This window comes from Chrysoperla carnea, chromosome 2, assembly GCF_905475395.1.
Source record: "Chrysoperla carnea chromosome 2, inChrCarn1.1, whole genome shotgun sequence".
Lineage (NCBI taxonomy): Eukaryota > Metazoa > Arthropoda > Insecta > Neuroptera > Chrysopidae > Chrysoperla > Chrysoperla carnea.
Window position 1 is genome coordinate 15,256,097 of NC_058338.1, and position 14,577 is coordinate 15,270,673.

At 27.5% G+C, this 14,577-nt stretch overlaps 3 protein-coding genes across 4 annotated transcripts; 2 read left to right on the forward strand and 1 right to left on the reverse strand.

The window, feature by feature from the left end:
• The first annotated feature begins 318 nt into the window (after positions 1 to 318).
• Positions 319 to 1,976, forward strand: LOC123293369. Its single transcript, XM_044874162.1, has 2 exons — positions 319 to 761; positions 1,215 to 1,976. The coding sequence occupies exons 1-2, from the start codon at positions 339 to 341 to the stop codon at positions 1,674 to 1,676; spliced, it is 885 nt and encodes a 294-aa protein (XP_044730097.1). The 5' UTR covers positions 319 to 338; the 3' UTR covers positions 1,677 to 1,976.
• Positions 1,977 to 7,572: 5,596 nt separating this feature from the next.
• LOC123292035 lies at positions 7,573 to 13,148 on the forward strand. 2 transcript variants are annotated; one of them, XM_044872537.1, is made up of 3 exons: positions 7,573 to 8,580; positions 9,636 to 9,822; positions 13,034 to 13,148. In XM_044872537.1, exons 1-3 carry the CDS (start codon positions 7,780 to 7,782, stop codon positions 13,045 to 13,047), a joined length of 1,002 nt encoding a protein of 333 aa, XP_044728472.1. In that variant the 5' UTR covers positions 7,573 to 7,779; the 3' UTR covers positions 13,048 to 13,148. The 2 variants fall into 2 exon arrangements, with proteins under 2 accessions (XP_044728472.1, XP_044728471.1); XM_044872536.1 differs by lacking the exon at positions 13,034 to 13,148 and having other exon boundaries at positions 9,636 to 10,109.
• LOC123292032 lies at positions 12,146 to 14,453 on the reverse strand. Its single transcript, XM_044872533.1, has 2 exons — positions 13,525 to 14,453; positions 12,146 to 13,202 (listed from the first exon to the last, which is right to left on the reverse strand). The coding sequence occupies exons 1-2, from the start codon at positions 14,341 to 14,343 to the stop codon at positions 12,750 to 12,752; spliced, it is 1,272 nt and encodes a 423-aa protein (XP_044728468.1). The 5' UTR covers positions 14,344 to 14,453; the 3' UTR covers positions 12,146 to 12,749.
• Positions 14,454 to 14,577: the final 124 nt, after the last annotated feature.

The following is a 14,577-nucleotide window of genomic DNA, read 5'->3' on the forward strand; positions in this document are numbered from 1 at the left end:
TAAAAGCAGTTATTGAACAAATATTTAAGTGTGAAAATTATGAAATTGAAATTAAAAATGGTTCAAACGTTGGTGATAAGTTCATTGGACGAATTTATAAAATAATTATAAAAAATTCAATTTCAAAATTCAATTTAATAATGAAATTATCGATGCGTAATGAGGAATTTCGTAAAATAGCACCAATTGAAAAATTTTATCAACGTGAAAATTATATGTATAATACAATTTTACCATATTTTGAACAATTACAACATGAAAAGAATTTAAATGAAATTTTTCGAAATTATCCAAAAATTTATGAGGCAACAGATGAATTAAATAAAGAATATTTTATAATGAATGATTTAACAAGTGAATTATATCACCATTTAGATCGAAAACAGCCATTAAATTTGCAACATTGTAAAATTTTTATGAAAACTATTGGAAAATTTCATGCTTTAAGTTTTGCTTTAAAAGATTATTGTCAACGTAAGAACATAGATTTTGATGAAATTGTTTATAAAATTCGTGAAGATATCTTTTTAAATGCATCAAATCGTGATGAAATAAATGAACAAATTTTATTACAAAACGATTTTATTATTCAAACATGTTTCGATACAAATGTAGATCAATTAATTATTGAGAAAGTCAATAACTTTTCGAAACGATTTTGTAATACTTTGTATGAATTGATTCAACCGAAAGATAATGATGAGTATTCTGTTATCATTCACGGTGATTGTTGGACGAATAATTTATTGTATAAATATGAAGTAAGTAGATCTCTATCTCTATATATTATAAATGCGAAAGTAAGCATGTTTGTTTGTTTGTTTGTTTGTTTGTTTGTTACGGTTTCACGCTAAAACTAACGAATGGTTTTTGATGAAAATGTACAGCAATATAGCTCATACTTCAGAATAACACAAGAGATATAATTTATAAAGATATATTTATAAAAAATAAAAAAATTTAAAAATTAATTTAATTTGACATTACCATCAATTACAGATTTCTGTAAAAATAGTCAATATAAAGTATTTCACGGCCATCTTTTCTGATATACTCAATGAATAATTACGACTATTATACATTTAAAAAAATAGAAAACCATACATATATTTTACCTGTGTAAAACAATCCTTACCATTATAATAATAAAAAATACAAAAAATATGATTTTTTGAACTATATGAAGTTATTAAATAGTAATTTTTTTTCTCAAGGACAATGAAACGAAGTCAAATCCAATTGATTTATACTTAATCGATTTCCAAGAATCACGATATACATCACCAGTATGGGATTTAACAACATTTATGTGCACAAGCATGGACTATGAAACATTACACACGAACTATGATAGTTTAATTAAAATATATTATGATAGTATTAATGAACAATTAATTAAAATGAATTTAAATATTTCATTACTTTATCCTGATCATATTTTTCAATTGCACTTACAAAAATATTTTCAAATTGGTGTTGGTTTATCGGTGTACATGCATTTACCGTTAATGTTACGAAATCATAGTACATCAATTAATGAATTAGAAGAATCGGTAATTGCAGAAGATGGTAATATTTTGAAAGCATTAAATTTAAGTGATACAAATATTGGGAATAATTTTAGAGAACGTATTCGTGGTGTGTTAACATTTGCTATTGAACGTAATTTCATTTGAAAAATTTATGCATTCAGGCGCGTGTTCAACTCTTACTATATTTTCATGAATCAACGTGATTGGACCACCGAAATGTAACAATGGATTTTCATAACAAACCACAAAAATGAAACTAAGGAGCTTAGAATAGAATTGCGACTGCTAACTTGACAACAAAATCGGCCAAAAAGGCCGGAAGAGATAAATCGAAAAAACCACTGGATAGAATCAAAAGTGTTTATAAAAAGACTAACAAATTTGATGTAATAAACTTAAACACAAATTTTAATAAAAAAAAAAAAAACCTTTTAATAATAATAACACAGTTAATAATATTTATTTATTTATTTAATTACATCCGATAATACAATTAATTTTATGATGTGGTTAGAGTCGGTTACTTCGATTTTATTCAACCGACGACAGTGTCATCAATTTACCACCCCATTTACTATTTTTGTTCACACTGCTGTTGTCTGGATTCGAGCCCGAAACTTCCCAGCCAGTAGTCAAAGCAAGTAAAGGCACCTTAACTCACTCGGCTACTAAGCCGGTTGTTAAAAGCTTTTAAAAGGACAAGCTTTTATTAGCCCTAAAAAGTATAAAATAATTTTTCCTATGAACCACTCATACACGTTTGTATGTAAAAGCTTGAGGCGCTCAATTTAAAATGAAAAATTTATTTTCTACTTTAGTACAGTAAAAGGTTGTCCTTTAAAAAGAATTTTTTATTAAAATTTTATAAAGAAACTACAGAGACAAAATGCTAATAAAACAATTAGAATTTTAGATTAGATATAGAAATCCTATGTTACAGAGGCAAGTAAGACACAGCCGACACACTAGAATCACTAGAACTTCCTGTGAATCGCTATTTAACGATTTATATACCAAAAAACCGACACAACCATCATATTTTAATGAAATAATTAGTTTATAATTCCAGAAAAAGATCCATGTTTGCAACCACCGGAAAAATGCGAAAAATCCTAAAAGTTTCGTTATAACAGAAGCACAACTTCTTCTTGGATTCAAAACCTCATAAAGCTCTTTTAACATGGACAAAATTTACAAATTAGTTTAGGTGCAAATTTTGACTGCTTTTCTTACCCGGGATTATGGCGAAATATCATGATTTTTCACAGTTTTTAAGAATTCAAGTTTGCATTTGAAAAAATTAGTTTGACAATTGAGTTAAGTTTTAAAATTAATATGCTCAAAATTATGAAAGGATAAAAATCCCATATCAATTAAAAGCATGAAGGGGAAATATGACGTTAGCGATGGTGCTGCGGTGTTCAGCGACTATATTCATTGGCTTTAATAAAACAGGTTTAAAATAATGTAAATAAATAATTAAATCAACAGAATATGGCACAAGCATTAACGGATTGAATCAAACCATAAAAATGTAATAAAATTAAATGATGTTATTGATTTTTTTTAAATCTATTAATAAAATTATTTATAACTAGAAAATAAATGCAAAATCATGACATTACAGCATTTTATCTACTGTTTGAGGTAAAACACCGATTGAAATAGGTATGTATTTTTCTCATTACATCACACATTTCTGAATTAACCCTCTTTAGATATTCTGCATATTTGGATATAATCTCTCGGAGAGTAAAAAAATGACTTAATGACCATAAAACTCAAACATTTTTTGTAAGAAAAACACTTCCAAAATTGATTCCAGTTTTACATATTTCCGCGGTTTCAAGGCCGCAATATCCGAATCAAACCTTTTCAATGTGATGCCTCTGTGTGTGTGTGTGTATGTCGGGGGAAATCGGAAAAAATTTTCGTTTCCGATTCCGATAAAACTCTGTATATAAGGTTATTTTGACCCAAAAAATACAAAAACCGGGTTTATGTATCTATTGGATGCATAGTTTCTGAGAAAATCGCTCTTTGTGTCAAATTTTTGATAATATGTCCAAAGCCACGCATCCAATCTTTAAATAAACCCATTTTTTGGATTTTTTGGGTTAAAATTGCCTTATAAAACGATTTTTATCGAAATCGGAGGCAAAAAAAATTTTTCGATTTTTTGGAATTTTTTTAAGGGGTACCCCTTAGAAAAAATCGAAAAAATCGGGAAAAAATTTTTGTTTCCGATTTCGATAAAACTCTGTATATAATTTAATTTTGACCCAAAAAATACAAAAATCGGGTTTATGTATCGATTGGATCCATAGTTTCTGAGAAAATCGCTCTTTGTGTCAAATTTTGGATTATATCTCGAAAGCCACGCATCCAATCATTGCATAAACCCGATTTTTGGATTTTTTATGTTTAAATTGCCTTATAAAATGAATTTTATCGATATCGGAGGCAAAAAAAATTTTTCGATTTTTTGGAATTTTCTTAAGGGGTACCCCTTAGAAAAAATCGAAAAAATCGGGAAAAAATTTTTGTTTCCGATTCCGATAAAACTCTGTATATAAGGTAATTTTGACCCAAAAATTACAAAAATCGGGTTTATGTATCGATTGGATGCATAGTTTCTGAGAAAATCGCTCTTTGTGTCAAATTTTGGATTATATCTCGAAAGCCACGCATCCAATCATTGCATAAACCCGATTTTTGGATTTTTTGGGTTAAAATTGCCTTATTAAATGAATTTTATCGATATCGGAGCCAAAAAAATTTTTTCGATTTTTTGGAATTTTCTAAGGGGTACCACTTAGAAAAAATCGAAAAAATCGGGAAAAAATTTTTATTTCCGATTCTGATAAAACTCTGTATATAAGGTAATTTTGACCCAAAAAATACAAAAATCGGGTTTATGTATCGATTGGATACATAGTTTCTGAGAAAATCGCTCTTTTTGTCAAATTTTGGATTTTATGTCCAAAGCATCCAATCATAAAATAAACCCGATTTTTGGATTTTTTGGGTCAAAATCTTATAATCTTAATCCTATCTTTTGTATATTTAAAGCTATTAAACATTTTTTGTAATTTAAACCCAAAGTTTCAATTTTGTTCCTCACAAAGGTTATATATAAGTTTCCTTAAACTTTAATCTGACTAAACATCGAGTAAGAAAGATAGCCTTCTAAATAATTAAGATTAATTATTTCCAGTTAAAAATTGGCAACTGTTTTTAATATTTATAATTTTGTGTTATTAATTCATTTGTACTAATTATGATCATTACATAAAGTTAATTGTTTATAATATTATACTGTTCAACAAGTGCGGAAAATTGTCAATTGCACACGCGAGTGGATGTACAAACACAATGTAATTTGTGATTTTGCCGCTCGACTGTATATTATTTTTCGGGCCAACTGAAAAATAGATGATTGCTGATTGAATCAAACAGAAATTTGACACACGCAATGGGCAATTATCTAGTGTCGAAAAATTTCAAAAATCATTTATTATATTTGTTACTTCAGAAGTTTCGACTTGGTGAACTAACTTTGATGATTATTTTTTTATTTGAAAGCTGGTGCTTCACGCGTGGCCCCATTTCAATTTAGTTTAGTTTTGACAATGAGAAAACCATATAAGTCTTAAATTTGCATTAAGTATGTGCGTGACAAATGGCAAATAACTCAATATCACGCCAACCCATTTCGATGATTCTTTTTTGAGTGGCAAATTGTGTACTTCAGATTCACTAAAAATTACAAAATAATAAAACTTTTAACAAAAAAAAACCTACTTAAAAAAAAGCTATTTGCAATAAGGTAAGGTGTCAGCCAAGTTAATGTAGCAAACTATTTTATCAGAGTTGTTTTCTTGGCTGACACCGACTCCAAAAATAACAATAATTGTAACTACATTATATTATCGTTATTTTTATACTTTTTAGTGCAAATTATATTTATTTGGAATAAATTTTTTTATTTTTGCAGTTGGTTTTTTTTTTTAAGTTAAAAGTTTTTTTGTATGCATGAAAACAATAAATCTGCGTAGGATATTAATCAAATACGGAACATAATCTCGGATGATAAAAAAAAACTTATTAGTATGCCTCACTGCATTTATTTTAATCCAAATTAATTTGCATACATTTTAACATGAAATATTGTTGTTATTGCGTATTTATTTAATGATAATTTGTTTAAAAATTTTAACAAAACAATTTAATCCATTTCAAAAATATGTATTTTTTTAATAGATAGACAATGAATTGTAAAAATAGAAACTTTACGACATATACCTAACTTTTTGTCGGTTATTATGAAAACTGAAAGAGATACAGATAAATCCATAAATTTCAGAATTTTTCGGACAAAGTTTTTTTCAAAAACCAGCAATAAATGATGATATAATACTTTTATTTCCATAAATTTTTGTTCTCATTATAATTAAGAACATATGTATAGAGAGCAGAGCTATAAAAATGTAATTTTATTAAAAAATTAATTTAAAATTCTTACATATTTTAAAAATATTTCATTATAATTTTATTCAAACATGATAATCTCTGCTTCTATTGATCGGACTGAGACAAATAAAAATAGAATTTTTCTTATTTATTTCTGCATCCACCTTGCCTGCTATCGAACCCTGAGCATAGCAAAACATCCTCGAAATCTCAAGAAAACCGCATTAATCTCATATTTTCAATTTTTTCTCATAACTTTTCGAAAAATGAAGAAATTGAAATGAATTCTGGAAAAAGATGTAACTTATGATCATAAAAAAGTATGGTAAATTTTAGCCCGATATATAACCACAATTTTGACAAAAACAAGAAAAGTTCAAATACTAGAATTTCCTGCACTGTACGTGACCGCCACAATCATATCAATAGAAGCAGAAATATTCAAGAAAATGTCACCAAAGAAAACAATGTACCGGTAAAAACCGCGTACAGTAGGTCCTGTGAATCGTTCCAGAATCCAACTATAGGATAACTAAAAAAAACAAAAATAACAAATGGAAAAAAATATAACAAATTTTATTTAAATAATAAACCAGTAATTATACAATAAAATAATAGGATATACTACGCAATCCATTGTTTTCATGATTTCCGTGTTTATTTACACTCGAAATGTAAAAAATAAATAAATGACAAAAAAAAATTCGATATATGTATTAAAATAATTGTTAGTAATAATTACTATGTAATTTATTAATTTATATAATAAAAAATAAAAAAATTAATTTAAAAAAAATATACCCGGCTTCAAAACAAAATGCCTTATTTTACAAAATTCACAAACATAAACGAAACCGAAAAACAAGTAATTACCAATTTACAAAATAATTCCTGATGCCATGTTTGATTCCAGGGTCACAAAGAGGTTGTTCTTACCAACTTATATACTATTGAATTCATAGCTTTTTCTTTCAGCAGTCTGGCAAAAAGCCTTTTTCACAAACAGTGAATACATCGAATGGCATGCGATGTCCTCATCCCCTTCAAAGTAATCCCCTCCCGATGTAATGTGGTCGATGTAAACTCTTCTATCGTTTCAAAATGGTATCCCCGGAGCGGTCTCTTGAGCTTGCTGAACAGCCAAAAGTTGGTGTTTGCGGAACGATATGGGTTGAGTTTTTGACGAAATGATCACGAATTATGAGTGCAGTATAGGATGGTGCATTATCGTGGTGTAAAAACCATGAATTGTTTTTCCACAATTCCGGCCTTTTAGGTAGATTGCGTTACGCAAACGACGCATAACGTTCAAATAATATTCCTTGTTGACTGTTTGGCCGGGCGGAAGGAATTCATAATGCACAACAAAACCCGCGCAGTTTAAATTGAAATTAAGAGATACCTCCTTCTCTGTTTGAAATCGGTTAATAAACACATAAATTACTTAGATTCGGCCTTCAACGAGATTCCATAATTACATATTTGTTGCATCAAATTAATGTACTTTCCCATTTAATTCTATGTTAATCAAAAAAAGCAATCTTTTAAACAGTTTCTGAAATGCAATGCTTTGAAAAGCAATTCACTTCAAACTTGTTCAAGCTAAGAAAATAAAAATTTAGTTACTCAATTTTAGTAGTATTGTTGTGCAATCTATTACTGCGGTAACCCTTTATTTCTGGTCTAAGAAAGTTGGTACCAAATCATGCGTAAAGATTATTGAAAGATTAAAAAAAAATTCCTTGATTTTGTTAATATTGTTATAAAATATAAAATGCGTGATTTAATTGCTAAAGGAATATTACCAGAAGGTAAAGAAGCTGAAACCATCGATGAAATAATTCGAGAAGAAAATATTATCAATTTTACGAAAACAATTGAAGCTGGTTCACAAAAAGGTGATAATTATTTAGGTGGAATTTATCGTATAATTATTAAAGGTATTGATTCGATAACTAAAGAACCACGTGAATTATACTTAATTTTAAAATGTTCCGCACGTGGTGGAGAATTTCGTGAAAGTTTTCCACATAATATCGTTTTTCAGCATGAATGTTACATGTACAATGAATATTTACCAAAATTATATGACATACAAAAAAAATATGGAATTGAAAATGGTTTAAAAAACGTTGCAAAACTTTATAAGTATTCTACGGTGGATATGGACGAATTTATAGTTCTTGAAGATATGAAACAGAAAGGATTTGTAATGTTGAATCGGCAAGAATGTTTAGATCTTCAACATTGTAAGTTTGTATTACGACAGTTAGCCTACTTACATGGATTAGGATTTGTATTCAAACATAAAAATCAACAAGAGTTTCAAAAAATGACCGAGCATTTAGTGTCACCATTCCAACACATGGATCGACCAGAATTTCGTATTTTTATGGAAAATGTAGCGAAAAAAGCTTTGGGTACATTAGATGAGAATACCAATGTATATAAAGGTTTTGTTGAATTACAAAAAAATCTGCATGATACTATGGATCAATTAAAAATTGCAGATAAGGAATACTCCATTGTGGTTCATAATGATTGTTGGAATAATAACTTTTTATTTAAATACGAGGTAAGCTTATAAAATTTTTGAATCCCTTCATACCACATCAAAGTTTTAGTCAAAGATAAATTCGCTACTACAGATCAAATATTACGTGTTAAGTCATTAATTATCAAATTTTGAGGAGACCAGTTTCCGTATATTTTTTTTAAGTTGTTGATGATATAATACTAAGAAATTAAAAACAAAAAAATTCACACTCTACTTCTAAATCATTTAAATGCAGGCTTGTTTAAGAAAATACGATGCTTAAAAACTGATACTCAAAAAAAAAAAAAAAAAAAAAAAGGTTAAGGTAGTACTATCGGTAATAGACTTTGCATTCAGAATGAAACTTGGCATAGTTGTCCATTATTATATCATAATTAACCAGTTAAATTTTTAAGGGCCTTCTGAGAACTGAAAAAAAGATATTTTAAGGATATTTTAACATTGATCCATATGGGAAATCACAGATTTTATTTTATTTCACAAAACTGGACGTTAGGATTTTCAGTTCTCTGAAGGCCCCTAATAATTTAACTGGCTACTCATGATATAATAATGGATAACTATGCCAAGTTTCATTAAATTTTGAACGCAAAGTCTATTACCGATAGTACTACCTTAAGATAAAAAAAAATTCGTACTAAAATTGTACTTCAAAAAAATCCTTGAACTACTGATTTCTGAGAAAGGAATAACAGATATAATTTAGTAACTTTATGCATTACAGCCGGTTAAATCCGGTAGTTCTGTTTTTTCGCAAATTTATAATATTGTCCCAATGAATAATCTCAATTTTTGACCTCGCTTAGTTTTTGATAGAACCTTTTAAGGACGTTCACACTCATTGATATACGATGGGAAATGATATAGAGAACGAATTGTATAACGCAGCCACTATCTATGAAAGCCTAGATTTAAAAAGATTTAAAAAAAAATGTGATAACCAATCATTCGAAGAATTTTGAAAAGTCATAACAGTGAATGAATCATAACAGTCATAACAGTGAATTAAATCGAGCATTTTACATTTATGTACATAAAGATTACAATATTAACAGACACATTTTCTATTTCAGGATGAAAACGATCCCACGAAACCAACTAACATTTGTTTAATAGATTGGCAAATATCTGAATTACATTCTCCAGTCAAAGATTTATCTTATTTTATTTACAATTGTACCAGCAGTGAATTACGTAACTCACATTTTAATGATCTATTAAATTACTATTATGAACAATTAACTCAAGTAATTACAGATTGTAATTGTTCAATAGATGTCTGTTATCCACGGACTGTCTTTGATGGTCATGTAAAACGATTTTTCAAGCATGGAATCATTTTTGCGTTATTTTTAATGCCGTTATTTACAAGTGACAATGAGGAAATTCCAGATCATTTTTCGAATGAATCGCGTAAAGAAAATGAAAATTGGATAGCAACCATAAAGAGCAAAAATGAAGATGTATATCGTAAACGTATGAGCAGTATTATAACGCATGCTTTTGAAAATAATTTTATTTGATTTTTGGAAGATATTTTTTGTAAAGAATGAAAATAACTATATTATTAACCTGTCAGCACTCGCTTTATACAATTTTATCTATTTTCGATTTATGAATATTCCAGTTTTATTCAACACATTTATGCACATTCTCATCTCGAGAGTAAAGGTGTAAGCAAAATAATTTACTTTGAAGTTAATTATGGTGAAATTATAGTTAAAATGAATTTAATTAATTAGATTATTTCTCTGCTCTTATATTTGCACGGTCAAACATCATTTAATAATCACGTATTAAAAATTTATTTATGTAGATTATGATTTAGAAAGCTAAAAATATTTAATGCGGGAAATATTTGACGCATGTGCAGAACGCGTGAGCAAATCTCGCATCACGTTAGAAGGTTGACGTGAGTGTTGACAGGTTAATTAGTAAAAATAAATATAAATTTTTAATTTATAAAAATTTTTGTTTTAATTTAATCTTTATATTTGGAAAAAATAATTCGCTGCATCACCAAATTTTTTTTAATAAATAAGAATTGCTTTTGAAAAAAATCACCAAAAATTATTTTACAGTCACGAAAATGGCATTTTTTCATAGGAGTAAGAGGTTCCTTTTTGTTTAACTAATGGAAATAACTGAAAATCAGATATTTAGGGGTATCATAATGCCTATATTTCAGTTGATAGGTTAGGTTAGGTTAGGTTTATATTATATTGGCTGTCCACGAAGGACGCACTTAGGCTATAAAGCCCATTGTGATAACAGTTGATTATTCAGTCGATTTTAGTTGATTATTTGTTAAAAATTAGTTTCCTGACTCTTAGAGCATATTTTATGTGGTTTTTACTTAGTACAGGGTGGTTTTTTTCAGTTGAAATATGCCTTAAACTCAAAAAATAAGTTTAGTCGAAGAAAATGCTTCAAACGAAAAATGTTAGTTTCAGATACACATATCTTCAATTAAAATCTGACTGTTATTCACAAATGATAAACTTTAGACGAATACTTTAAATTAAAAAGTTGTTCTTTATAAAAACTCAAACATATTTGCTTGAAACATTTTCTTGTAAATACCGAATAAACAACTTTTTTGAGAACCTCGTCTTCATTAATTACATAAATTCGTTGCAAACGAACCAAAAATTTAAAATTGCAGTCGGCTTGCTTGAGTAGACATTCAATATAATAATAATTAAATGTAATTAAATTGTTTAAAAAATTAAATAAAATTAAAAAAAAAAAAAACACAAGGTCATTTGTAAATTTATGTTTATTATTTAATTTATAATACTTTTACAAAATTTTATACAACTTGTTTGATTTCAATGAAGTATTTCACTAGTCATACCTCTGTATCAGAAAAATCGCATGAATTTATATAGAAATATATACCAATACATACTAAAATGTGCGTTTTTTGTATAACACATACCACACTTCTGTAAAAAAAAATTCTATGATATTCAATTGGTAATTAATTAAGGTTCTATTTCCTTTAGGGGCATTTTCAATTTTACATAAGAAATCGAGGTTTTTTGGATTTTTTTTCCTACAACAGTTGCTTTCCACTCTACCATCGCTTGTCAGTGGTCAGAAATGAAAAAAAATCAAACCAATTTTTGTCTTCTAGTCTTTAAATGTCATCAAAAATTGATGTAAAAAAAGGCAATAAAATAAATTTATTTATTTTTTTGATTGGTTATTATTTATTTGGAGACTGGATTTAGTTTGTTTTACTGGTTCTTGAGTTTTTTGAGTTTCAGTTAATATCCAATTGAAAAGGATAATCTATATGATTTATATTTTTTCAGCCAACATTGAAAAATAAAATAATAATAAAAAAGCCCGACGACCTGGGAATTTTTTGCGATTTTTGGAAACTTTATTAATCAAAAAATATATTTATTAAGTTTTATTGAAATCTCTAGTATTATGCAATACTTGCATGTCTCCTTAAATCCCATTAAACTGGAGCCACTTAAGAAGTTTACGAAAACTTGACATAATGACCCCTTATTTTATATTAATAAAAACATTTTCTTTTTACATAATTCAATTTATATAAATATTTTTTCTTGGGCTTTCAAAATCAAATGAATAATTTTTTATTAAAACCTGTTTTTACTTCCTTTATTAGTAAACATATTTGACCCTGAAATTTTAATTATCAAAAGTAATTGATGTGTTATAAAAGTTTGTTTTTTAGATTTTTGTTGATGTTATTTATTACTCTGCAACAAATTTATTTTTATTACCAAGTTAATTGTATTTTTAAGTAATTCAAATTATCTTCATATTTTCACTAAATAAACTTTTACGTATATTACATAAATGATGGTATGAACAAAATAATTTTTTCGCATGTGCAACTTATATCCGTATACATTTTATGGATTTAGTTTACATCTGAATATCTGGTAAAATTTTGAGAATCATCAGCGAGCTACCATTTTTGAAATTTGAAACAAATATCAGAAAAGATCTTACTTTCACATTTTCCTCTTAAAACTGTTTATTAAATTAGATACTTGCATTCTGCTAAGACAGGTAAGGTGAAACTTACATGATTTTGTATTTTGGGAAAATTTTAGCCATCATAAAAAAAAAATCCTGTAGTTTAGAGTTCTTAATAAAACTACTCCTCCAGAAATACCTAGAGTTAATAAAATTTTGTTCATCTAAATAAATTTATTCGCAATTGCATGCTTTAAAATTCCACTCATACGAATTTTATAAATAGCATCATTTTTAGTTTTAAAATTAAACGCACTTAAACCAGATTGTTCATCACTTATTTCCATATTAAAATGGTCTGGAATATCGTCACTATCGCTAGTAACTAACGGAATTGTCATTAATGCAAATATAACACCATATGCAAAAAATCGTTTTACGTGATCATCAAAGACAGTCCGTGGATAACAGACATCTATTGAACAATTACAATCTGTAATTACTTGAGTTAATTGTTCATAATAGTAATTTAATAGATCATTAAAATGTGAGTTACGTAATTCACTGCTGGTACAATTGTAAATAAAATAAGATAAATCTTTGACTGGAGAATGTAATTCAGATATTTGCCAATCTAAGAAGCATGCATCACTTGGTTTTGTAGAAATATTTTCATTCTGAAAAAAAAAGTTGATTAACTTTAATGACTCATTCAAATTTTCTATTTCTTGACTACGACTGAGCCTGTGTCATTAGCTGATGTTTTAAAGTTACTGAACCCAAATTAATAAAAAGTTACGAGAAATTGAATACCCTTATGTATTCGTTACTAAATTAATCAGTGCTTGTTACTATCGAATCGTGAAGTTACACGTTATTTTTTATACATATTACCAAATAAAATTTCCAATTTAATATGATTTTATGCCAGTTACGATTTAACTGTATAAGTCAAAGTATACACAGTGTTTAATTGAAAAATGGTTGTAAACTACTCACCTCATGTTTAAATAAAATGTTATTATTCCAACAATCATTATGAAGGAGAATTGAATATTTTTTATCTACAAATTCTGGTTTTATTAAAAATTCAACTTTATCTCTCAATTGTAATTGAAAATCCTTAAATTTCTTTAAATTTTCTGTATCATTTTCCAATGATTCTGCTGCTTTATTTGTCATTGCCTTCATATGTTCAATAAAAACATTATGCTTCAGATTATCAAGTTCATAAAAAGCATTCGTTATATTGGAAGTCAATTTTTCGAATAATTCCGGTTTTTGATGTTTGAATACAAATCCCAAACCATGCAAATAAGCCAACTGCCTTAATACAAAATGACAATGTTCTAAATTCAAATACTGAAGACGACTAAGCATTGTAAAACCTTTTTCTTTCATATCTTCAAATATTAAAAATTCATCTAAATCATCGATACAAAATTTATAAAGTTTGGCAACTTTTTTGAAACCATTCTCCAAACCATTTTCTTCTTGTATTTTGTATAATTCGGGTAAATATTTATCGTACATGAAAACTTCACGTTTAAATACTGTATTATGTGGTATCGATTCACGAAATGCTCCAGCTCGTGCAGAACATTTTAAAATTAAACTTAATTCACGTGGATTATGCGTTTCAGAATCGACACCTTTAATAATTATACGATATATTCCACCCATATAATTATCACCTTTCTCTGAACCAGCCTGAATTGTTTTCGTATAGTTGATAATATTTTCTTCACGGATTATTTCATCGATGGTTTCAGCTTCTTTACCTTCTGGTAAAATTCCTTTTTCAATTAAATCACGCATGTTTTTTTTTTATAATTTTATCACTTTAAAACTGTGTGACAATATAGCTAATGATTTATAATCAATTCAAACAAAAATAATTTAGATATTTAAAATGATGATTTGTAAAAACTGCTAGTAAATTATTAAAGCAATTATCTTATAAGCAAATAAAATTTACTAATCACCATTATTACTAAAAATGCTAATCACTATTATTTATGACGATGATATTGATTGCACTAGAGAATCATT